The 27,464-nt window shown below is 42.3% G+C and overlaps 1 protein-coding gene across 2 annotated transcripts in view; it reads left to right on the top strand.

Annotated features, from left to right (window-relative positions):
• fhit (fragile histidine triad diadenosine triphosphatase) overlaps positions 1 to 27,464 on the top strand; it is a 301,102-nt gene that overhangs the window by 102,744 nt on the left and 170,894 nt on the right. For both annotated transcript variants that reach the window (XM_021569595.2, XM_021569594.2), the window contains exon 4: positions 5,453 to 5,574. In XM_021569595.2, coding sequence (XP_021425270.1) covers positions 5,469 to 5,574 — 106 coding nt within the window. In that variant the 5' untranslated portion in view covers positions 5,453 to 5,468. The remainder of the gene's footprint in view (positions 1 to 5,452; positions 5,575 to 27,464) is intronic.

Below are 27,464 nucleotides of genomic sequence, written 5' to 3'. Positions count from 1 at the left end.
CCCGGTCGCCCTGCCAGTGCGGCGAGGTGGAATAGCCCGCACTGGGCTATGCAGGCGAACCGGAGACACCGTGCGCAAGGCTGGTGCCATGTAAGCCGGCCCAAGGAGACGCACTGGGGACCAGATGCGTAGAGCCGGCTTCATGGCACTTGGCTCGACGCTCACTCTAGCCCGGCCGATACACGGAGCTGGAATGTACCGCACCGGGCTATGCACCCGCACTGGAGACACCGTGTGCACCACAGCATAACACGGTGCCTGCCCGGTCTCTCTAGCCCCCCGGTAAGCACAGGGAGTTTGCGCAGGTCTCCTACCTGGCGTAGCAATACTCCCTATTAGCCCCCCCCCAAGAAATTTTTGGGGCTGACTCCCGGGCTTCCTTGCCAACCGTGTTCCCTCATATCGCCGGCTCCTCTCTCTGGCTGCCTCTGCTCTCCTCGCTGCCTCCACCTGTTCCCATGGAAGGCAATCCTTTCCCGCCAGGATCTCCTCCCATGTGTAGCAACCCTTGCCGTCCAACACATTGTCCCAAGTCCATTCCTCTTTGCGCCGCTGTTGCTTCTCCTGCTGCTGCTTTTGCCGTTGCCCGTTACCACGCCGCTTGGTCCTGTTGTGGTGGGTGATTCTGTCACGGTTTTCTGTATGGGAAAGAGAGTCGGACCAAAATGCGGCGTGGTAAGTGTCCATGGTAAATCTTTAATAAAGAAAGTACTGACATTGCATACAAAACAATAAACAAATGACGACCGTGAAGCTACAAATTAGACCTGTGCTGACACAAGCCACTGACATAGACAATCACCCACAAACAAACAGTGCAACCCAGGCTACCTAAGTATGATTCTCAATCAAAGACAACTAATGACACCTGCCTCTGATTGAGAACCATACTAGGCCGAAACATAGAAATAGACAAACTAGACATGTAACATAGAATGCCCACCCAGCTCACACCCTGACCAACCAAAACATAGAAACATACAAAGCAAACTATGGTCAGGGTGTGACATTATGGCTACTTTCATGAGCGTGTATAATATAACTGTCCTCAGATTGGTAGTTAATAGGTTTTTGATTTTTTTTCAAATAAAATCCTATATATCCGTTGTTTAGCTGGAATGGAAGGTTTATATCCTGTATATTTGACTGTGATATGTGGTTGTCTCACCTAGCTATCTTAAGATGAATGCAAGTTGCTCTGGAGAGGAGCATGTTCTAATATGTATTGATATGTTTTACACAGTCAAATGTAACAAACAACTAACTACATGTTTAATTAAGAACTGTACAAATGATACATTTGTCACATCAATATAAAAAATAATATACTGTATATACAGTAAGAGTCAAAAGTTTGGACACCTACTCATTCCAGGGTTTTTCTTTATTTTTGCTATTTTCTACATAGTGAAGACATCAAAACTATGAAATAACACATATAGAATCATGTAATAACCCAAAAAGTGTAAAACAAATCAAAATATATTTTATATTTGAGATTCTTCAAAGTAGCCACCCTTTGCCTTGATGACAGCTTTGCACACTCTTGGCATTCTCTCAACCAGCTTAATGAGGTGTGCATTTCAGTTAACAGGTGTGCCTTGTTAAAAGTTAATTAGTGGAATTTCTTTCCTTCTTAATGTGTTTGAACCAATCAGTTGTGTTGTGACAAGGTAGGGGTGGTATACAGAATATAGCCCTATTTGGTAAAAGACCAAGTCTATATTATGGCAAGAACAGCTCAAATAAGCAAAGAGAAACGACAGTCTGTAAGTGTGCGTGCAGGTGGAAGGGAAGCCAGGCGCAGGAGATCGAACTTGGTATAACTTGGTATAAAACGAAGCACACCAGAACATATCTTGCACAGCTTACAAACAAACAATCACCGACAAGGACAATGAGGGGGAACAGAGGGTTAAATACACAACATATAATAAATGGGATTGGAACCAGGTGTGATAAAAGACAAGACAAAACCAAAGAAAAATTAAAGGGGATCAGCGATGGCTAGAAGGTCGGTGACTTCGAACACTGCCCAAACAAGGAGAGGGACCAACTTAGGCGGAAGTCGTGACAATAGCCACGCGTCGAAAGCGGCCTCGGGGACGACCCAGAGGGCGAGGCGCAGGGCGATCCGGACGAAGACAGTGGAACTCCTGCAGCATAGATGGGTCCAGCACGTCCTCGACCGGAACCCAGCACCTCTCCTCCGGGCCGTACCCCTCCCGCTCCACGAGATACTGAAGGCCCCTCGCCTGGCGCCCCGAATCCAGTATGGAGCGAATGGAGTACGCCGGGGCCCCCCCGATGTCCAGAGGGGGTGGAGGAACCTCCAGCACCTCAGACTCCTGGAGCGGGCCAGTCACCACCGACCTGAGGAGAGACACATGGAACGAGGTGTTAATACGGTAATCAGGTGGAAGCTGTAACCTATAACAAGCCTCGTTCACTCTCCTCAGGACTTTAAATGAACCCACAAACCGCGGACCCAGCTTACGGCAGGGCAGGTGGAGGGGCAGGTTTCGGGTCGAGAGCCAGACCCGGTGCCCCAGTGTGAACACCGGGATCTCACTGCGGTGGCGATCTGCATTATCCTTCTGGCGGGTCACGGCCTGCTGAAGGTGGACACGGACAGCTTCCCATGTCTCCGCATGCCTGAACCAGTCGTCCACCGCAGGAACCTCGGTCTGACCCTGATGCCAAGGCGCCAGAACGGGCTGGTACCCCAGTACGCACTGGAAGGGAGAGATGTTTGTGGAGGAGTGGCGGAGCGAGTTCTGTGCCATCCCGGCCCAGGGCACGAACTCCGCCCACTCCCCCGACTGGTCCTGGCAATAGGACCATAGAAACCTGCCCACATCCTGGTTCACTCTCTCCACCTGGCCATTACTCCCGGGGTAAAACCCTGAAGTAAGGCTGATCGAGACCCCCAGACGTTCCATGAATGCCTTCCAGACCCTAGACGTGAACTGGGGACCCCGATCAGACACTATATCCTCAGGCACCCTGTAGTGCCGGAAGACGTGTGTAAACAAGGCCTCCGCAGTCTGTAGGGAGACCGGGCAGAGGGAGGAGACGACAGGACTTCGAGAAATGATCCACAACGACCAGGATCGCTGTGTTACCCTGTGAGAGTGGAAGATCAGTAAGAAAATCCACCTACAGGTGCGACCAAGGCCGCTGTGGAATGGGTAAGGGGTGTAGCTTACCTCTGGGCAGGTGCCTAGGAGCCTTACACTGGGCGCACACCAAGCAGGAGGAAACATAAACCCTCACATCCTTAGCCAAGGTAGGCCACCAGTACCTCCCGCTCAAACAGCGCACTGTCCGACCGATCACAGGATGACCAGAGGAGGGTGACGTGTGGGCCCAATAGATCAACCGGTCACGGACAGCAGACGGAACGTACAGACGCCCAGCGGGACACTGGATGGGAGCGGGCTCTGCACATAACGCCTGCTCAATGTCCGTGTCCAGCTCCCACACTTCCGGTGCCACCAGGCAGGAGGCGGGGAGTATGGGTGTGGGGTCCATGGGCCGCTCCTCTGTGTCATACAGCCGGGACAATGCGTCTGTCTTCGCGTTCTGGGAGCCTGGTCTGTAAGAAAGGTAAACACAAAACATGTGAAAAACATGACCCACCTTGCCTGCGAGGGTTCAGTCTCCTCGCTGCCCAGATGTACTCCAGATTGTGGTGGTCAGTCAAGATGAGAAAATGGTGTCTGGCCCCCTCAAGCCAATGTCTCTACACCTTCAAGGCCTTGACGACAGCCAAAAACTCCTGGTCCCCCACGTCATAGCTTCACTCCGCCGGGCTGAGCTTCCTCGAGAAGAAGGCACAGGGACGGAGCTTCGGTGGGGTACCCAAGCGCTGAGAGTGCACAGCTCCTATCCCAGCCTCGGAAGCGTCCACCTCCACTATGAACGCCAAAGAGGGTGATACATGTGACTCCTGGGAAGTGCAGCGTCTACCAGGAGATCTATCGCACAATCGCCCCGTCGATGAGGTGGTAATTGAGTTGCCTTCTTTTTGGAGTAGGCGAGAGCCAAATCGGCATTTTCAGGGGTCATGGTGGAGACCTGGTTTGGACTCTCCACTGTAGTAGCACCAATCGAAACCCCTAAACAACGTCCTGAGCACTCTCGCCGCCACCCCGTGAGAGCCCTCTGTGGCAAGGAAACAGTGGGGTTATGACAAGCTAACCAGGGTAGGCCCAGTACCACTAGAAACGCAGGAGAGTCAATAAGGAAGAGACTAATTCTCTCCGTATGACCCCCATGCGTCACCATGCCCAAAGGAGCGGTGACCTCCCTAATCAACCCTGACCCTAATGGTCGACTATCTAACTATAACTATAAACATTAACTATATTTCATTTACTTTTCTGCTCTTTTGCACACTAGTATCTCTACCTGCACATCATCATCTGCTCATTTATCACTCCAGTGTTAATCTGCTAAATTGAAACTATTTGCTCCTATGGCCTATTTATTGCCTACCTCCTCATGCCTTTTGCACACACTGTATATAGACTTATTTTTTCTACTGTGTCATTGATTGGTTTTTTGTGTTATTGGGTTGTTTATTGTTTACTCCATGTGTAACTCTGTGTTGTTGTCTGTGTCACACTGCTTTGCTTTATCTTGGCCAGGTCGCAGTTGCAAATGAGAACTTGTTCTCAACTAGCCTACCTGGTTAAACAAAGTTGAAATAAAAAAATGTAAATGGTAAAGTACATATTATTTTGTGTTTTTCCCCATGTCTAATTGAATGCTGGCAAATGCTGGCCAATGCTAATTGAAACCTGGACTCCTGTATAGAAGATGAACAATTATTCTAGTGTGGTAAGAAAAAGTAAGTGAAAAGAGAACGAGACATAGACAGATAACTTTCAAATATTTTATGTTTGCAGTAATAGATTTTTCCAGCAGGGATATCTGTGACAGCCCATAGAGAGGGCTTGGTCAGATGTGACGTCATCTTGGCAGTGCTCTTGATATCTGTGACACACTGATGAGAGGACTCATCATTTCACAAACGCAATTTCACCAAGAGAACTGCTGCAAATAGTGACAATCCTTTTTGTTTTAACTAGCTTCAAAATGAGCAATTGGCTCCAGTGAAGCGCATGGTTTAGTATCTCAGTATTGGTCATTACTGTGTTTCTCACACTAGGGTATTCTTTCATTTCTGTTATGATTGAGACTTTTCGATACGAAGAGACCATTTTGAACTTTTTAGATGATGACACACATTTCATGCTTGTTTGTCAGACTTCTGTACCTTGAAAGCTGTTTCATGAACGGTTGATTTTTTGGAAAGTGGTACTTTGTATTGTCCTTAGATACTTTCTGCAGTGTGATTTGCTGAACACCCAGTGAACCCTAACAGACAGCCCTGCAGCGGTCTTGCCTCAGTTCACCTTATTTGAACACTTCTTCCCTCTTTCAGGTCTGCAGTCATCACCATGTCTACATTCCGTTTTGGACAGCACGTCATCAAGGCCTCAGCAGTGTTTCTACAAACTGAGTTGTCCTTCGCCCTGGTCAACAGGAAGCCTGTGGTGCCTGGACGTATCCTTCAATTATCACTTTAACAGGCCCTAACAGGGACGCTGCTTGTTAGCTGGGGCTGAAGGAGAGAAAACGACTGAACCATCCTGAACCTTAGTCTGGACACAGGTAGGTCACAGCTCTCTCTCTCTCTCTCACCTCACTAGAACATTCTGTGCTCAATTTAGCAGTTCAACAGTTTGTCTCTTTAGTAAGGTGGGTGTGACCTCAACAATAGGCCAAGTAAACAGCTGTTTACAACAGAAACAGAAGGAATAAAAAGAAAACAGTGTCCCGCATTATGTGGACAATGGCATTTTTTACATGGTATAAAGTTTAGTTGTGTGTGTGTCACGACAACACATGTTTACCTCATAATGGATATAGGCAGAGCAGGATCAGAGGGTTCATGAATCTTTGTCAGCTCTTGCCTTGCATCCACTCTTCTCTCTCTTTGGGTGAAAAATGCAATATTTTTGTCTATTAATCATCGTTTTCAACCAGCAAATGCAAACCTTGCATTAATTTGCATGATTTCCATTGCTGATTTGCTTGAATAATGTGCTTATTCTCTTTTTGGTATAATAATCAGTCCTTGGCTTTGTGCTTGAGTTCCTCAAGTGCTGTTCTGCATTGCATAACTTCTGTGTTTAGATTAACTTTGGACTTGGGGAGATTTTTCACCGCATTATAGGGCATTGCTGTATAATCCTTAAGTCTAAAGAAAGGGAAAAATGTTCTCAGGTTCTCAGGCCATGAGGAATGCATTTGCATTATTTAATCATACACTTTTTTGTCCTACAGGGAACATTATAATAATGCCAGAAAGAAAATTCACTGAGTAGACACTGATTATCACTCCAGTGTTAAAGGGCACTTTTTGTTTCCTAAATTGTGTGTCTGCATGTGTGCGTGCGTGTGTGTGTGTGTAAGCGAGTGTTTGGTGCCATACTACTGTCTTTATGCATGTGTATTTGAGTCACTGTCTGTGTGACTATAGGTGAATCTACAGCCACAGTGGGTCTGTGTTGTTGAATATGCATTGGCACATAGCTCTACTGTTAGATGTGTTTTGTTGGCTGTGTGAGGGCTTAGTGTGTGAGGGCGCTATTGTGTGAGGGCTGTGTGAGGGCGCTATTCTTTGCATTCATATCTGTACATGTTGTGGTGTTGAGAGGTAAATAGGACTTGGCTGAAATCTGAAACATTAAATTGTTATGTTTCTGCACTTGGACTTCCCAGGGATATTATGGGATATCTTTCCAGGGAATGTTGGGATGTAGGGTCTCTTGTGCAAAAGGACAATCCCTGTGTGTTTACACGGTATGCATTAAAGTCTGTGGGAAAACCCAACGGACATACATAAACTAAAATCTCTCTTTCCTTTTTCTGTCCCTCTCTATCTCTCCAGTGACCCACCAATGATGTTGTTAGTTACTCTCACTCAGATATCATATTAACATGGCATAAGTCATTGCAAAATGTGTAGAATTGCACGAAATGCTCACTTTCACTTACTTAGCTAGCAAATGCAGCTAGCTAGATTAGCCTATTCAAACACCCGATACAAATAGAGAGGGATGCTATGTTATCTAGCTGGCTATGGCTATCCAACACTTCCAAGTCAAGGTAAGCTTTTAGTTTTATTAATTTATTGCCACTGGGGCCTGCCGGTGTAACTGCTAAACTGCTTGCTCTACACTGTTCTTCATGATTGTAGCGGGTTTACCAATGCATTAGTTCTAGTAGCTACACTACATGACCAAAAGTATGTGGACACCTGCTTGTCGAACATCTCATTCCCCCCCTTGCTGCTATAACAGCCTCCACTCTGCTGGGAAGGCTTTCCACTAGATGATGGAACATTGCTGCATGGACTTGCTTCCATTCAGCCACAAGAGCATTAGTGACATCAGACACTGATGTTGGGCTATTAGGCCTGGCTTGCAGTCAGCGTTCCAATTCATCCCAAAGGTTTTTGATGGGTTGAGGTCAGGGCTCGTTGCTGGCCAGTCAAGTTCTTCCAGACAGATCTCGACAAACCATTTCTGTATTGACCTCGCTTTGTGCACGTAGTCATTGTCATGCTGAAAAAGGAAAGGGCATTCCCCAAACTGTTGCTGCAAAGTTGGAAGCACAGAATTATCTAGAATGTAATTGTATGCTGTAGCGTTAAGATTTCACATCACTGGAACAAAGGGGCTTAGACCGAACCATGAAAAACAGCCTCAGACCATTATTCCTCCTCCACCAAACTTTACAGTTGGCACTGCTCCAGAGTCCAATGGCGGCGACCTTTACACCACTCCAGTCAACGCTTGGCATTGCAGATGATGATCTTAGACTTGTATGCGGCTGCTTGGCCATGGAAACACATTTTATGAAGCTCCCATTTTATGAAGCTCCCAGGCTGTTTAGAACTCGGTAGTGAGTGTTGCAACCGAGGACCAAAGATTTTTACACACTTCACGCTTCAGAACTTGATGGTCCCGTTCTGTGAGCTTTTGTGACCTACCACTTTGTGGCTGAGCTGTTGTTGCTCCTAGACATTTCCACTTCACAACAACAGTAGTTGACCGGGCAAGTTCTAGCAGGGTAGAATTTGATGAACTGACTTGTTGGAACCTATGACGGTTTCATGTTGAAAGTCACTGAGCTCTTCAGTAAGGCCATTCTACTGCTATTGCGTGTCGATGGAGATTGTATGGCTGTGTGCTCAATTGTATACACCTTTCAACAACGGGTGTGGCTAAAATAGCCAAATCCACTAATCTGAAGGGGTGTCCACTAGGGATGCAACGGTACAGTTGGCCCGCGGTTAGGTATGTATCACGGTTTGTGGGCCATGGTACGGTTTCACTATCTCTACATTTAAGAAAAGTGTGCCCTTGTATGACTCTCATACATGGGATGAGTGTGCAACACGTAGCTCTTCATCTCCCAAAACAGTACATACTGAACTGTCACAGTGAGGTAGCTTTGAGTTGCTCTGGAGGTTCAACTATCAGTGGAGAGAGCTAGATAGGGTGTCTGTGTCAATTAGTTTTCAATTTCTCTCCGTGATGTTTCATAGAGTTTGGGAATTACTTTGCTGTTGAAATGTGTGAGGGAGGGGACATTGTAACACTGTTAAATTTTTTTCATCAGGTCGGTATCGGTGTCCACCGAACAGGGCTGCAAATCTTTGGCTATGAATACTCCCACTGCTTTCGTTATTTCTTAATTTTTTCCGGAATTTGTGGCAAATTGTTGTTGGAAGGCAGCAGCAGGAGACTGTTGTGTTTTCACTAACGAGTGGACTCTCCTTGCTCCAGCTCCACCTGCATGGGATACGGCTGGGTGATGGCGACGTAAATGACACATGTTAGAAGTGTTTCCACTCTAGTAGCCGACAGTGGCAAAGCAATGCTTGCAGACTGTACTTTGTTTGTTTACGGTCTTCTTAAACTTGTCATCGTATTGAACGCTGAATACAAAATGTTCCCACACAGCGGATTTGAGAAACGGCGATGCCTCTTAAAATTTGCTTCTCTCTGTCTCGCTAGCGCTCGCCATTGTCACGTTAGAGCTGGGAGAATATTTATTTGTTTTTAGTTTCCCAGTTTCCCGTCCCCTTTAGGGAGGTTTCCCACTGAGATGTCATTGCAAATTGTCCATTGGTTGTTTAAGGGGGAGGGGGTTGTGGTCACTGCGGTTGCCACATTTTGAGACATTGCTGTGGAGTAAAGTTTGTCAGCCCTCAGGAGACCCCTAAAGGCCTTGTGCCCCAAGCAGTTGCCTGCCAAGCCTGTTCACAAACTGCGTATCTGGTTCTGTGGGTCTGTATGTACAAGGTGCATGTAGTCTGCAGCGCAATAAGCAAGTTTTGGAAATTATAGGAAAATGACAGGCATATCGTAATTTCGCGGTTCACGTGTGCGTATTGAACCGTAGGGGGCATACCGAACGGTTCGACAACATACTTTGTACCGTTGCACCCCTAGTGTCCACATGCTTTTGTATATATAGTGTATGTTGACTATGATGTTAATATGGTGACAACGATGTAGGCTGTGTGTAGAGGTTAGCGGTTATGGTTTGAAGGATTGGCTTGGGAAGGTTTTTTCATCACAGATAGCTGTTGTATTGTGAACTGAAGTCCACAAGCGAAGGGAAAAGGTGAGAGGAGGAGAGAGCATAGATGCGAGAAGGAATTATATATATATAACGAGCAAAGTGATCATGCTGTTTATATGGCTGCTAGTTCTGTTTTTCCATGTGATCGGGGTGCATTCATTCTGCCGATTCTATTGGAGTCTTATATCTCCCTCACTAACTTTAAGTATCAGCTGTCAGAGCAGCTTACCGATCATTGCACCTGTACACAGCCCATCTTTAAATAGCCTACCCAACTACCTCATCCCCATATTGTTTTTTGTTCTTTTTGCTCCTTTGCACCCCAGTGGGGTGCACATTCATCTTCTGCACATCTATCACTCTAGTCTATCATTCCAGTGTTTCGTTGCTAAATTGTAAATATTTCACCACTATTTATTGCCTTACCTCCCTAATCTTACTACATTTGCACACACTGTATATAAATGTTTCTATTGTGTTATTGACTGTACGTTTGTTTATCCCATGTGTAACTCTGTGTTGTTTGTGTCGCACTGCTTTGCTTTATCTTGGCCAGATCACAGTTGTAAATGAGAACTTGTTTTCAACTGGCCTACCTGTTTAAGTAAAGGTGAAATAAAGGTGAAATAAAATTACAAAAATCTTAAACGGAACCAAATGGAACAAAACAGGGATAAACATACCTAAATTTGTTCAATTGAAACTCTCGTTTGCAACTGTTGGATGTTCACAACCTAGATCAGCTAGAGGCTAGATGCGGGCAAGAGTATGCAAGACGGTATTGAATGTGTCTGTCACCTTGATTACTCAAGTATCTCTCGACCTGGGATGGGCACCTTCTGAGACAACCAGAGAAAGGAAACCTGTCGAGCCAGCTATGGCATGGAAGCCCGATGATCCAGCTAAGGCACCCCCGGTTTCATCGGCGGCAGCCCCCAGACCCGACATCACCACCAACCGAAACGCCAGCATTCCCCGATGCCTCATTTGATGGCTGCTGCATTCTGTAAGGACTGACGCTGGAGGAGAGAAGCAGATACGGGGAGTCAACATTTAATTGAGAGTATTGGAAGCTATTTTGTAAATGACATCGCCAAAGTCGAGGATCGGTAGGATAGTCAGTTTTACGAGGGTATGTTTAGCGGTGTGAGTGAGAGAGGCATTGTTGCGAAATAGGAAGCCGATTCTAGATTTAATTTTGGATTGGAGATGTATGGCATTGAAGCTCGTTTGGAGGTCAGTTAACACAGTGTCCAAAGAAGGGCCAGATGTATACAGAATGGTGTCGTCTGTGTAGAGGTGGATAAGGGAATCACTCGCAGCAGGAGCGACATCGTTGATATATACAGAGAGAAGAGTCGGCCTGAGAATTGAACCCTGTGGTACCCCCATAGAAACTGCCAGACAACAGGCCCTCCGATTTGACACACTGTCTGAGAAATAGTTGGTGAACCAGGCGAGGCAGTCATTTGAGAAACCAAGGCTGTTGAGTCTGCCGATAAGAATACGGTGATTGACAGAGTCGAAAGCCTTGGCCAGGTCGATGAAGACGGCTGCACAGTACTATATTTATCGATGGCGGTTATGATATCATTTATTACCTTGAGCATGGCTCAGGTGCACTGCGACCAGCTCGAAAACCGGATTGCATAGCAAAGAAGGAACGGTGGGATTCGAAATGGTCAGTGATCTGTTTATTAACTTCGCTTTCGAAGACTTTAGAAAGGCAGAGCAGAATGGATATAGGTCTATAACAGTTTGGGTCGAGTGTCACCCCCTTTGAAGAAGGGGATGACCGCAGCAGCTTTCCAATCTTTGGGGATCTCGGACGATACGAAAGAGAGGTTGAACCATTCGTGGCTGCCTAATGGGTTAGGCACCCAATGTATATACAGTACCAGTCAAAAGTTTGGACACAATTACTCATTCCAGGGTTTTTCATTATTTGTACTATTATCTACATTGTAGAATAATATTGAAGACATCAAAAAAATAATGTAGGAATCAAAAAGATGTTAAACAAATATTTTTTATATTTGAGATTCTTCAAAGTAGTCACCCTTTGCCTTGATGACAGCTTTGCACACTCTTGGCATTCTCCCAACCAGCTTCATGAGGTACAGTAGTCACCTGGAATGCATCTCAATTAACAGGTGTGCCTTCTTAATTTGTGGAATTTCTTTCCTTCTTAATGAGTTTGAGCCAATCAGTTGTGTTGTGACAAGGTAGGGGTTGTATACAGAAGATTGCCCTATTTGGTAAAAGACCAAGTCCATATTATGTCAAAAACAGCTCAAATAAGCAAAGAGAAACCACAATCCATCATTACTTAAAGACATGAAAGTCAGTCAATCCGGAAAATGTCAGGACCTTTGAAAGTTTCTTCAAGTGCAGTCGCAAAAACCATCAAGCGCTATGATGGAACTGCCTCTCATGAGGACAGCCACAGGAATGGGAGACCCAGAGTTAACTCTGCTGCAGAGGATAAGTTCATTAGAGTTACCAGCCTCAGAATTTGCAGCCTAAATAGATTTTTCACAGAATTCAAGTAACAGGCACATCTCAACATCAACTGTTCAGAGGAGACTGCGTGAATGAGGCCTTCATGTTCAAATTGCTTCAAAGAAACCACTACTAAAGGACACCAATAATAAGAAGAGACTTGCTTGGGCCAAGAAACACGAGCAATGGATATTAGACCGGTGGAAATCTGTCCTTTGGTCTGATGAGTCCAAATTTGAGATGTTTGGTTCCAACCACTGCGTCTTTGTAAGACTCAGAGTAGGTGAACGGATGATCTCCTCATGTGTCGTTCCCACCGTGAAGCATGGAGGAGGAGGTGTGATGTTGTGGGTTTGCTTTGCTGGTGACAGTGTCTGTGATTTATTTTGAATTCAAGGCACACTTAACCAGAATGGCTACAACAGCATTCTGCAGTGATACGCCATCCCATCTGATTTGCGCTTAGTGGGATTATAATTTGTGTTTAACAGGACAATGGCCCAACACATCTCCAGGCTATGTAAGGGCTATTTGACCATGAAGGAGAGTGATGGAGTGCTGCATCAGATGACCTGGCCTCCACAATCACCCAACTTCAACCCAATTGAGATGGTTTAGGATGAGTTGGACCGCAGAGTGAAGGGAAGGCAGAAAATAAGTGCTCAGCATTTGTGGGAACTCTTTCAAGGCTGTTGGAAAAGCATTCCTCATGAATCTGGTTGAGAGAATGCCAAGAGTTTGCAAAGCTGTCATCAAGGCAAAGGGTGGCTACTTTGAAGAATCTCAAATATAAAATATATTTTGATTTAACACTTCTTTGGTTAGTACATGATTCCACGTGTTATTTCATAGTTTTGATGTCTTCGCTATTTTCTACAATGTAGAAATAGCAACAAATGTGTTTTTTTTATGAGTAGGTGTGTCCAAACTTTTGACTGGTACTGTAGGTCCTGGAAATTTCTCGAATTGACCGTAAATATAAAATCTTCCAGGTCACATTATCAGGCGCCAAATTTTCCTTATGGAATCCCTGGCAACATAGGCTCAAAAACACACATGGACACGAACACACACAAACACCATGAGAGCTGACGTGCTGCATTGCATATGTGACTTGACATACAGGTGACACCGTTACTCTGGAAAGACCATCTATAGGCTTTTTCAATAATGTTGGGTAATGAGAAAGCAGGTGTCACTTCCAGTCGATGAGATGGACAGTTTGGTGAGATATTTGAGGGAGAAAATGTGTTTTATGTTGCCGTCAGGCCTGCAGTGTTTCCTTACCTGTCGTGGTTATTGATGGAGCTTCCCGTTAATGGGTTTCTGGGTAAATTAACAAGGCTGTCCAAGAGTCTGAATCTGAACTACATGTTCCTTAAAGTGTCCTACCTTTTACAGAACATGATCCAGGTATTGGGTAATATAAAATTATTTGATTTAGCTTAATTAGCTCTGGTAAACAACACTGAACTACAGTGGCATAGTTGAAGGAGAACAGGGCTCCTAGACCCAATACCAGCTATGAGAAGTTTACTCAAGAACATGAGGCAAATTACCTATTAGCGTTGCATGTGCCATCCAGGCCTGGGTAATGTGTGCTAAGTTAAATTATCAATGTGCCTCTAATGACCATGTTTCAACAAGGCCGAGCTATGTAAATTGAAATTGTGCTCATGAAGATTCTAATTGATTATGTTTTCTATTAGAATTACAGTATACTGTTTGAAGAATGTATGCTTGGCATATAGTAAATCACTTTTGCATTGCACTGCATATAGCATAGTAGTACAGCAGTCTTTAATGATATAAACTTCCTGAGTTACACTGTACAGTAAATTAACTCATTTTTAAAGCGGAGATGTTTACAAATTGGTAGGATATGACCCCCAATTTATCATGGTATCCTTTTTGATGTTTACTGTTTATAGCAACATTACTCTAATTGGAGTGTTACTACCTTTAACACATCATTACCCTTTTAATCTTTGCCAGTGAACTACCTTTTTTGATCTAGTGAACCCGGAACAAACTTACAAAGAATAAGTCTCAGTAAGTCTAGGTGTAAATTAACATCAAAGACAAATTGTGTATGTCTGCCTTCTACTGTATGCTAGGGATAGGATAGCCTAATCATGTTGTCCGTTGGTGTCATGTAACTTTGCTCAGGCAGAAGATGGCTGAAGGTCAAGCTTAAAATGTTGCTTAATATCTTGTCATATCAGCATTAAACATGCCCACTGCCAAGCCCTTTAGGGCCCCTGCTACAGCTCAAATCCCCCCGTCACAGGCATGCAAATCTCCCTGACAACACAAATCACACCCTTTGATTAAACATCTTCTTTTTGGATAAATTCGTCATTAGTGAGATACTCAGAATAGTTGATTACATAGATCTAGTAATCCTATTGAAATGCATAATTAGCAACATTTCCCCCCCCTCTTCCCGAGGTAGAAAATGGAGGGAAAGAAAGAGCTGTGATTAGCACGGCACAATGATCTCTCATTATCGTTCAATCTAGCAACACACATTACCAGACACACAGGCCGGGATTACCACTGTATTATGGCTTAATTCTGGAAATAGCCCCTAGGTAACTGTTTGAGAGCTGTGTTGTCATTGAGGTAAATGTCAGTGGATGAGAGATATGTTCTTCACATTGCATTCTCAAGGAGATCAAACAAATGTGACAGACATCGGAGGTCGCACCAAGAAGGTCAATGATTTCTCAGACCTTTTTATGTGAATCCCCTTGAATATTGCTTTCTTTTCTTTTGCCAGCCTCTCCAGAATCACTCAGATCAGAGTTTCTGCTTTGACAGTCACAGACCACTGTGGTGGAGAGAATACACGAGTCACGCTTGAAGCCAACAGAACCACACACCATATAGATCACACACCAGTAAATCTTCACTTAGAGGGAAGACTGAAGGGATGGTGATGTTCTCAATTGTCAGTTTTCTAGGCATATTTTTATTGTAGGCTAAATAGAGACAAAGGTTTATGAACTCAGCAAAAAAAGAAATGTCCTCTCACTGTCAACTGCGTTTACTTTCAGCAAACTTAACATGTGGAAATATTTGTATGAAAATAACAAGATTCAACAACTGAGACATCAACTGAACAAGTTCCACAGACATGTGACTAACATAATTGGAATAATGTGTCCCTGAACAAAGGGGGGGGGGGGGGTCAAAATCAAAAGTAACAGTCAGTATCTGGCCACCAGCTGCATTAAGAACTGCAGTGCATCTCCTCCTCATGGACTGCACAAGATTTGCAAATCCGACCATCACCCCTGGTGAGACAAAACCGCGACTCGTCAGTGAAGAGCACTTTTTGCCAGGCCTGTCTGGTCCAGCTATGGTGGGTTTGTGCGACGTTGTTGCCGGTGATGTCTGGTGAGGACCTGCCTTACAACAGGCCTACAAGTCCTGCCTCAGTCCAGCCTCTCTCAGCCTATTGCAGACAGTCTGAGCACTGATGGAGGGATTGTGCATTCCTGGTGTAACTCGGGCAGTTGTTGTTGCCATCCTGTACCTGTACCGCAGGTGTGATGTTCGGATGTATCGATCCTGTGCAGGTGTTGTTACACGTGGTCTGCCACTGCGAGGATGATCAGCTGTTCGTCCTGTCCCCCTGTAGCGCTGTCTGAGGCGTTTTACAGTACGGACATTGCAATTTATTGCCCTGGCCACATCTGAAGTCCTCATGCCTCCTTGCAGCATGCCTAAGGCACGTTCACGCAGATGAGTAGGGACCCTGTGCATCTTTCTTTCTGTGTTTTTCAGAGTCAGTAGAAAGGCCTCTTTAGTGTCCTAAGTTTTCATAACTGTGACCTTAATTGCCTACCGTCTGTAAGCTTTTAGTGTCTTAACGACCGTTCCACAGGTGCATGTTCATTAATTGTTTATGGTTCATTGAACAAGCATGGGAAACAGTGTTTAAACCCTTTACAATGAATATCTTTGAAGTTGGATTTTCTTTTATTTTTACAAATTATCTTTGAATGACAGGGTCCTGAAAAAGGGACTTTTCTTTTTTTGCTGAGTTTAGGTCTTTGCAATCAGCACCATCTTCTCAGATCGTAGCATGTACATTGACAGTGGCGTCATGCCAATAGGGGGCACAAGGGCACATGTCCCCTGAGAAATATCCAGTTTATTTTGTATTTTTCAGATGTTAAGTTAATATCTAAACATTTTTAAGCCCACTTTTTTTTCATAATTATTGATAATAAAATCTGTCAGCTGTATTTTGTGGAAGTGAACACACTGACTGGACCAGGCAAAGAGTTCCTCCATTTTCTCCCTTGTAAGTGGTTCCTTACAAGGTGCACAGAGAAAAGATACACTAGATACTCTAATGCAATATAGTCAGTGGAGGAGGAGAGAGTGTAGAGTGACACACACAGCATTTAATTTGATTTTAGCTGCCGGTGATGGGCAGGACTCGCTGGAGGTATGTTTGTTTATAAATTAATTTGATCAAGCTATGTAACCTATTGATTCGTTGTTGATGAATAAAAAAAAATGTTTTGTTTCTCTATAATACTAGCCACCTAGCAATTTATTTTGTTAACCAGCTAGATAGGTTCCCAATCTCCCAACAACATAACTAGCTACCAAGCCATTTCAGGCCATCAATAAAGTTAGAGTAGGTCTAACTATCTTGCTGGCAAGGTTGCAAGAGTTTAGAAAAGCAAGCAATTACTAGATGTACTGAATAAGACTTACATTCCTTTCCATCTTTTACCTAGATGTTAGCAGAGATGCAGAGAAGCATAGTTTCTTAAACAATTTAACCACCAGTCAGAAAGATACAGAATCTGGCACCGTACGATGATATCATGATATACCTACAGTATGTGTGTATTAATTATGGTGCCATAATATGTTGATTGATGATTGATTCATGTTTTGATGTGTGCTATGATTCAATGTACTGTGTTTTAATATTAATATAATATCCTAGGCATTTTAGTGTAGGATATTGAGATGTGTGATTTACAACAGTCAGAATGACCCCCTCTGGAATGTGTAGAATAGAATAAGGCATAATGATTACGCAGGAAAAAGCTTGCAGGAAAAAGCTTAAAAATGCAAAATTCTCCAACTTCCAGGTGCCCAGGCCCACTCTTGACCACCCCTCCTCCATCCTCACATACATCATGTCCGCTCTAATAATCAATGACGCCCCTGTACATTTATATAGCTCATTCTCAATTAGTGAGCTCTTAATATCTGAAATGATCTCTTCCAATTTCAGACAGCCTTTCTACACAGCCGTCTTTGATGTGGTACCATTAAATGTCACAACGATGGAAGAATGCTTTGAGCCAATGCCGCCCCCAAGCTTTGGCATGCCAGCCTTTTTATCCAAAAGGTTGAGTAGGCCTACAGGGTAATGTACACTGAGTATACCAAACATTATGAACACCTTACTAATATTGAGTTTCACCCCCCGCCTTTTGCCCTCAGAACAGCCTCAATACATTGGGGTATGGACTCTACAAGGTGTCGAAGGCATTCCACAGGGATGCTGACCCATGTTGACTCCATTTAAAAAAAAAATAATTTAACCTTTATTTAACTAGGCAAGTCAGTTAAGAACAAATTCTTATTTTCAATGACGGCCTAGGAACAGTGGCAGAACGACAGATTTGTACCTTGACAGCTTGGGGGTTTGAACGTGCAACCTTCCAGTTACTAGTCCAACACTCTAACCACTAGGTTAACCTGCCGCCCCAATGCATCCCATACTTGTGTCAAGTTGGCTAGATGTCCTTTGGGTGGTGGACCATTGTAGATACACACAAGAAACTGTTGAGTGTGAAAAACCCAGCAGCGTTGCAGTTATTGACACAAACCGGTGCACGTGGCACTTAATACCATAACCCTTTCAAAGGCACTTAAATCTTTTGTTTTGTCTGTTCATCCTCTGAATGGCACACATAAACAATCCATGTCTCAATTGTCTTAAAAAAATCCTTCTTTAAGCTGCCTCCTCCCATTCATCTACACTGATTGAAGAGGATTTAACAAGTGACATTAATAAGGGATGATATGTATACTCATTGATCACCGCCATTGTGGAACTGGAACCCAATACCTGTTTTTTCTAACATCATAAAAATCCAATGGACATTTTTTCAGGATGAGCGCTTATTCTGTTCACAAAATACTGTGATGTGATTTGCCTTTCTGAACAATTATGTTATCCAACTGAGAGTTAGCTTCACACAGTTTGGAGGTTAAAATAATTCTCATAAAATAGGTTTGGCTTTGGGGAGCAAAATCAATGCTATCTTATTGTTAGCTTGCAGTTTTGACTTGACAATTTGCCATATTTCTACAATTTTGTCTCGCCTTTATACTCTGTATAATTCCATTATTTTCTCCTATAAAAGGAGGTTTGATTCTAGTCTATTTCGATTTTTGATTTGTAAGGACAGAGAACATTTCATTGTGTTATCAGGAATAGAAGAGAAGCACTGATGCTTTAAGAAATGTGTTCAGAATCTGGGATCTGTAGATGTGTTGTTTCAGGTCGTAAAATATGTTCTGATACTGGAATATAGTTACTAGGTTGAAAAGACATCCTTCTTTTCCCAGTTTGTGTTGCTGACGAGTTAAGCTTCTCCGTCATAGCCAGAAATAAAACATGCATCAGCAACATCAGCAAGAGACATTGATTTATTAAAGTCTTGTTGGGTTTTTTAACCCTCTACAAACTTTTCCATTACCCAGGATAAAAGTGAAAGTGTTGAAGCAACTTCTTCATTGAGTGTTAGGCCTACATTTTCCTCTTCTGTTTTTAAGACAAAGTAGACTTTTGCTTTATCGCATAGACTATTTGGCCTTTTGATTTGAATGTAAGCTCAGTCGAGAAGATGTACAGTGTTGACGAAAAAATTATTCATTATGGATAGTGGATTTGCTATAGTTCTATCACTGTATGCATTTGTCACCAGGTTCCATGGTTTATCTTCTCTGTTTTATGTGATGCACTGTGCTGTATCTGGTTCTACCCTCCTCTTGGAAAGGGTTGTATGTAGCGTCTTTACTGTGATGGCATTTGACAACTCGCCTAACCCATTCCTCGACTGTCTGTCAGAATCCTCCTTTAAAACATCTCCCTCTCCCTCTTAACTGATACTCTACTCTATGATCATCTCTCCTCTCCTCCCCTTTCGTTTCCTCCCTCCTCCAGGCCCATGTTCTGCTGATAGTGCAGTGAAATTCTCTGCTCCTGGCGACTGTAGCCCCTAATGTCCAGCCGGCTGGCTGCATGGATCACTGTGCTTCCACGCCGGAAACCATACAAGAGAAATCAGGTCATTGAGTATTCTGAGCTGCAGGAGGCACTAAGCCTCAACCTTTTTATCTCTATCGTGTTTACGTCTATGTCTGTTCAGGGATCCACAGCCTGGTGGGAATTGGGCTCCAGCAGGACCCCCTGTGCCACAGCCCACTCAGAGGACCCCGACGGCTGGCACTGCCAAGGCCAGGATGGGGGTGGGTGTGACAGGAGATGGAGGTTTTTGAGTTTTACCCTGCAGTGATACGGCTCATCTGGATGTCTTCCCAGTCCACTTTTCATCCAACACACACACTCACACACACAAAGAAACACACATAAGTCATGAAACATTCATCCCATCATGCATGTTTGTCCATGGAAAGTAAGGCAATGTTTCACATATAGTTTCAAAGGGACCCAGTTAAGATTCTGGAAGGGACAAATAAAACAAAAGCTTTGCATTTAAAAAAAGTCAGCCTCTTGAATATAATATTAGACAAACAAAAAATGGCCCACTTTTTAGTTTTTTACTACATATTGCAAGCCACTACACATCTAAAATTAAACATTTGTATGCACCGGTTCTTTTTCATTAGAATTTTCATTGAAGATGTTTTATTTCATGTACATTATCACTACTAAATGACTTGCCTTACTAAATTATTCCTTGTGCTATCTTCCACAAAGCTCTGGTTTCATGTCTAGCTCCTCATCATGGTTCTCTATGGGGCCTTGGTCTTGTTTAGGGTCGATGCACAATATATACTAGTCTGCTCTTTCTCCGCCCTAGTCATCAATAAATTAAGTTCTCACCTAAAGACTTCTCCCTCGAAAAACAAGCATTTGACATCTGGAGGATCACTGAGTTGTTTGGCCATAATGTTAAGTAGGTTGTCCTGTTTGGTTTTCCACCCAACCGTTGCCCCATTAGATTGAATCTTTCATTTCATGTCAGTCTAACAGCTGTACTTTTCTGTTTGTTATCCACATGAAGATGTTATTGCCTAAATGCATTTGTGGTCATTGCATTTAGTCTCACCAACATATGTACATTCTTCTCACCTGAACACTACTTCAAAGGTAGTAACTTGCTCGCTCTCTTTTCTCATCTCAGATGGAACCACCCCCATGCTTGTTCTGACCTCTGACATGCCCTTTTCAATCTAACAGATTTTAGTTGAATGTTAGGGAATAATAAGGATTTTATAAGATCAAAAATATAATGAACAAAAATATAAATGCAACATATAACAATTTCAAGGATTTTTTCATGTAAGGAAATCAGTCTATTGAAATAAATAGAATAAAAAGACATTAGGAATGAATCTATGGATTTCACATGACTGGGCAGGGGTTCAGCCATGGGTAGACCTTGGAGGGAATTAGCCCACCCACTGGGGAGCCAGGCCCAGCCAATCATAATGAGTTCTTCCCCACAAAATGGCTTAATTACAGACAGAAAACACCTGTCAGGTGGATGGATTATCACAAATGTGTGCACAAAATTAGAAAGAAATAAGCTTTTTGTGCATATGGAACATTTCTGGGATTTTATATTTAAGCTCATGACACATGGGACCAACACTTTACATGCTGCGTTTATATTTTTGTTCACTGTATTGCATGTAAACATCTTAAAGTAAAAATATTTGTTTATAAGAACTAACAGCTGCAAATATAGTGCATGTGAACATCTTTAAGTAGACCACACTGCAATGTCAATATTCCAGGAACATAGGCAAGCATTGCACAACATGTTTTGCTAAATATCTACAGTACAATTGATTGACATTGTTTGCTTAACTGGCACTGTGTATTATGAAAACCTGTTGTAGGAACTGCACAATTATCTTCTGAGAGCTGTAATTAGTCTTTTTAAACCATTTTGGAAACAATTATTTTATTGGACAATACATGGGTGGATGATGACATTGGGACAGAGGACAGTTTGGGCTACGTTTCCCAACAGTCGGTTATAGGCCTATAATCAAACAGTTGTAGCCTATTTTCAGCAGATACATTTTGAGAAGCATGTTTACCCCTGGATTCTCTCTTGCTGGGCAGCAATGACATGGACAAATGCAGTTGTGTTTTGTAATTTCTCCGAAGATCTTGCATGTCTCTTATGGAACAGTTTATGAAACATACATCTATTTGTGCCATGTTGGCATAGTCTGTGAAATGGCTAAATTTAACTGTAAAAAATGTTCTTCCATAAATAGCATTGACTTGGAATCCGAGATAGCATCACATCTTTTGTTTCCAAGATGTTATAAGATCTCTCTTTTATTGTCCAGACAAGGTGGACAGAAAAGTGAAAAATAATCAGTTTGTCAGGGGCAAAAAAGACTATCCAAATAATCAACTGCCAGTGACTCTGGAAAGAACAGGGGAGAATTATGTCTGAGTAACTCTTATATAGATGAACATGACCGACCATTATGAGTGTGTGTGTATGTGTGTCTTTCTTTCTGTCTGTATTACTGTGTGTCTGTGGTTTTGTTGATGTGCAGGACAGTGGGGATCCCAAAGACTTTGATTGCCAAGGCAAATTGAGGTTTGGCCTCCTTTTCTGAGTTGAGAGACTTGTTTCATAATTAAAAGCGCTCTCCCATAGGCCTGCTCCAGATGTGATAGTGAACTTGCTGGCCTCTTCTATGCCACTGAGAGAGATGCTGGAGACAGCCAGACATCTTTAAATGTTGTACAGAGGCCTTGGTACCAAGGCATATTTCAATTATTTTGAACCCCCTCAAGATTTATGTGGACCTTAAAATAAACATGGTATCTGACTTGCCTCTGTCTAGTATCTATAGTGCAGTGTTTGGTATTAACTGTAAAGGAACTCTAAAAAGCAACATATTGGTGCTTGTAGTGTTCCAATCAATTAGCATGTTAAAAGCATCATTATTCATTATTAACTTGTATTACACCAAGTAGCGACTTAAAGTGTGCCTACGCTGTTTATTATTCCAAAGTTTGTTTTTTTGGGGGGGTGGACAATTGTTTGTGTGTGTGTGTGTGTGTGATTGCATATGTGTGTGTGTTAATATGTGCATGGTTGGGGTGTAGCTGATTACATGTAATCTGATTACAAAAAAACTGTAATCAGATTAGAGATACTTTTGAAAAATGTAATTATTATTTATTGGATTACTGTTGAATTCAGAAAAGCTGTTTGCAGGGGGGGGGGAAAGCATTACGACACCTTTCTGTTTTCTCAATGGCATTCAATTCAGCATTGAAAAAGGCACAATTTTACATTTGTTCCACCTGAGCGAGTCTGACCACAATTTAGAGATCACTATGATAACACACCAAATGGGGTTGATGGATCCTTTTTGTCTTCTTCTAATGCCTCTTAAGGAAAAAGTAACTGAAAGTAATCAGATTATGTTACTGAGTTTGTGTAATCTTGAAGTTATGTTACTGATTGCAATTTTTGGACAGGTAACTGGTAATGGATTACATTTAGAAAGTACCCAACCCTGCGTACATGTGTGTGGTTAGCATATCTCTGTGTGTGTTCAGTATGTGATATATTCTGGTCTTTGTGTGTATGGGTTTGTGCTGCATGTGTGTGTGTGTGTGTGTGTGTGTGTGTGTGTGTGTGTGTGTGTGTGTGTGTGATAAAGTGCTGTGTTTTTTTTATTTTATTCTCCTTCACATTACAGTCCCAGAGACAGATGACAGTCGTAGTTGGCGGATGATTCAGTGAGTCTCGCTGGGAACTTATCCGTGGAAATAGCAATAATGAATTTATGAGCACTAACTATGCTACTTGTAAATTCTAATTTCTGAAAGATATACTGCACTGGCCTGTACCGCCATCCTCACTCACTTTGATTCATATCAGTGGCTGAATACAGGATTAGAAACCACTGATTATTTTATTATTCTATGGAGCCATAGGCAGTCAGGGCTGAATTAGACTAATGTTTGGACATGACTGCCAGAGAATAGGGGAGTAGGAGCAGAGAACAATATTGGCCTCTACTGATCTTTTGAAAGATTTGTATAGGACAGCATGCCTTTAGGGGTGCCATCAAAAGTATGTAAAGTAAATGAACTGTTATTGCAAACACAGTAAACAATATGCATTTCAATGGACATAACACCATAACTGTCAGTGGTTTATTTTTTTTATTTTTTAAGATTCAAGACTGCTGTGGATGTATGCCCTACCTTGCCTTCAATTAATCACATGTAAACTCATTAGTATGACTGTTAGATTATGCAGCCTGTGAGAATGAATACATTGGTGGCATCGTATACTGTAGCTGGTCGTTGTGTTTAGCATGTTCTTGATATGGTGTCGGAGAGCATGCGCATGTCTGTGGTGATGTTAATATATCATGTGCCAGCTCTACCTCATTCAACTTCCTCTGTACACTCTTAGAAAAAGTGTTCCAAAAGGGTTCTTCGGCTGGCCCCATGGGATAACCCTTTGCGGTTCCAGGTAGAACCCTTTTGGAGAGATCAACTGATCTGCTGGTTTATCTTTGTGGATTGTCCATTGCAATCAAGTAATCCAGTGGTATCCTGTAGGAGGAAGTTAAGTTCTGCCTGTTCATTACAATCGAACCCAAGTGTTTGTGCATCCTTTTATAAATGAAAATAGCCCTACTCCACTGTCCTCTAAAGTCCAATGTTTCATATTAATGTAGGAAATGTGGGGTCATCTGTTATAGAGTTGGAGGCGTAGAGCTGTCTGGTCTCTCCTCATGCAGTACAGTATGCTTCTTCCTCCTGATTTTGTTCCTCCGTGGAGGACCCAGTATGTGCTTGGCTCGCACAAAGGAAAACAGGTCCTGTGTGGCTGCATTATTCATTTCTTAATTTCACATTGGCAGAGTAATTGAGAAATAATGTAAGGGTGGGAGATACCTGGACAGAAAGCAAATGAAACGCTCTATTCTCATGGAAATTATGGAAGTTTACTTTGGCGTGGTGGTGAATAACAAAATGTTAACTCTCCTACCCCACCCCCACACCACACTTTGCTTTTGTCTGCCAGGTTTACGGAATCTTCTGGTTTTCTCTGCTGGAAAATATGACATTTTCCAGAGTAATCACTTTCCTTTGCATGACTGGTTGTGTGTCATTTGATGTCCTTGAGGGAAAGCAGGAGATGATAAAGCTGGTTGTTTAAAGACAGTCTAAACACAAAGCTCCTTCGTGACAGATCCACACTACACACTGACTCTAAGGCTGATTGAATGACTTTCTTTAGCTTTTTGTATCCTTTCCATGTGATTTCATTTATTAAGCATTGCAAATTGAAAATGTATATTCATACCATCTCTCGGCTCAAAGTACCATCCAAATGACTGGTAATCAATAAATGAATATTACAAATGATCACAACGGTCATTTTTACTACATTTCTGATAATGATTTAAGCATATGACTAATAAGGTCCATTTGCACAAGCTGTGGTGAATTCTCATCTACGTAAGTAAGGGATAATCAACGAGTGGCTATGCGTTCTATGGAAAATATTGGATATGTCCCACAACATGCTAGCGGAGTGAAACTAATCGTCCACAGAGTTGCATTATTTTTCAGAGAACGCATAGAGCCACGAGTTGATTATCCCTTTTATACCATGGCTATACTTCAAATTTGTCTCAGTGTGTTCAACATCCACTGAAGTAGCTAGCAAGTTTACTAGATAGAGACAGTAGTTGCCTTGGTAACCAAACAAACAGACTTGCTTGTTGAGCTAACCGAACCATCAGTCCTAGCTTGTTATGATGAACATCTAATTCAACAATGCCAATGATGTTTTCAATTCGACTTTTGCTTTCAAAATTAGCTCGAACATGTAAGAATTAACTATAGCCATTGAATTCTACCATGCAAATATACTGTGCGTTATAGGGAAACAATGCACGCTTTATAATGCCCTTCAAGCCGATTAGAAACAAGTATCAACAATGCCATGGTATAATTGAGTGATAATGCCCTCGAAGCCGGTGTTTGGAAGATATTCGTTGAGGGCCTGAAAAACCGTGCCAATATATCCTCCAAACACCGGCTTCAAGGGCAATATCACTTTTATACAACGGGTTACCTGCTATTCAAATAATGATTTACATATTTTAATGATCACGTTATTTTGATTAATTTATGAATGTTATTTTATCCTTCCACAAGATATAGATAGTTCCGACACAAATCTAGGGTTGCTACCCAAGCCAGCTGGTCATTCGTTCTATCGGTTCGGTTGCCAGAGACGTGTTCCAGTCGTTGTCTTTTTGTTCTGTATCTATGGACGCGACCCTTCCGTTCGTTTTAAATGTTCCATTGCCATACTGGCTGGCAACGTGCTTATCCCTTGCTTGCTAGCTAGCCAGCCAACTACAGCTAACTTACAGTCATGTCAAACATTGCAGCCAGAATAACAACAGCAATTGTTGAAGCTGTTTTCTAGCGACATTGTTATGGATGTATCCAAATAAATGAGCTAATGATTTGCACTTTCGCCTGTGCTATCTCGTCAGTACGCTGTTGTTCAGAGCAGCTAGCCAACAACACAGCTAACACAATCACTTCAAACTGAAGCTGGTAAGACCAGCTGCACTTCGTTATGTTTTACCTTTTTTTAATTGACATTTCTTTGTCCATAAAAACGATGCCAGCTGATTCTTGAGTTCAACTGACTGAGAAACGCCTGTCTGTCTCATCCCAACATCTTCATTACTATGGGACAGCTGGAGATCGAATTTGGATATTAACAATGTTATACAAATCTCTGCAGTTGAAAACTAAATGTCAGTCTAAAGAAATGTGAGAATGTCTAGATGCTTTTTATAGTATAGACAACGTTTATAAATTGCCTGGCTTGGCTGATGAGACAGTGGGTTGCACAGTCAGATGGAACAGAGTAAATAGGCATTTTAATGTCATAGATTTAGCCAGTCATAACTTGTCAATAGACACTGGCTGGAATGCGGTTTTAACCAATCAGCATTCAGGATGAGACCCCCCCCCCCCCCCCCCCCCCATTGTATAAGAATATTTATTTAATTGTTCCTTTCACTTACAGCAAGGTCATACACCCCATTCCAACCATGCTGCCTCAAGTTTGATTTAAAAAAAAATATATTCAGTAAATATGATTACCTAGGGTCTTTATTCCCTCCCGTCTTGACACCAAATATACACATTATAGTACAATAACTTGAGAAATTATATTTCCACAACGTTTGGTTATCATGTAGAATGTTGCCATACAAAAATTAAAATCAAATGTATTGTACACATAGACATATTTATCAGATGTTATTGTGGGTGTAGCAAAATTATTCTTAATAAGAGAGAGTGACACAATAAGCTCCAATAGATGTTATTTCATTTTTTACAAATATTGTAAAGAACCAAAAGACCACCAAAGATATAGATATTCTTAAACTGACAATTAAAAATATATGATTAAAAAAAATAATAGAAAATTACTCTATTCATGGCACCTTAAATAAATACATTTCCTGATGGCTCCCTACAGTCCCAAATTATATGTTTTATTCTTGTAATCCAAATGAAATGACTTACTTGGAGCATTCATTCATTCTGCTGGCAGGCACATCTCGCCAGTGAATGCAAGTCTGAAATACAATACTGCTGGTAATTAGGCTTTTTAATGAGCAGGGCACAACTATAAACAGGTCAGACGGAGCAATTATCTTACAGTTAAAGACTATTAAATGGCTTAAACAATCACATTCACAGCATAAAAACTTTGACTGACAATTTCTACTAATGACCTATGGATATTCTCTCTAATGTAAATGGAACATTGGAATAGTTATTAGAATGATGCACATGGCACACAGCCCTAGGAAATAAAGAAATCATTTAAATAGTGTCATGTCTTTTCAATTATCAAAATGTGTTATTCGAAACTGTAGGAAATGGTTATGTGTGTCCAGCGAGAGCATGTGTGTTTGTGTATGTGAGAGAGAGAGAGAAAGTTGTGCTTGCACGT

This window comes from Oncorhynchus mykiss, chromosome 17 (assembly GCF_013265735.2).
Source record: "Oncorhynchus mykiss isolate Arlee chromosome 17, USDA_OmykA_1.1, whole genome shotgun sequence".
In the NCBI taxonomy this organism is placed as follows: Eukaryota; Metazoa; Chordata; class Actinopteri; order Salmoniformes; family Salmonidae; genus Oncorhynchus; species Oncorhynchus mykiss.
This window is presented reverse-complemented; position numbering and strand designations above follow the sequence as displayed.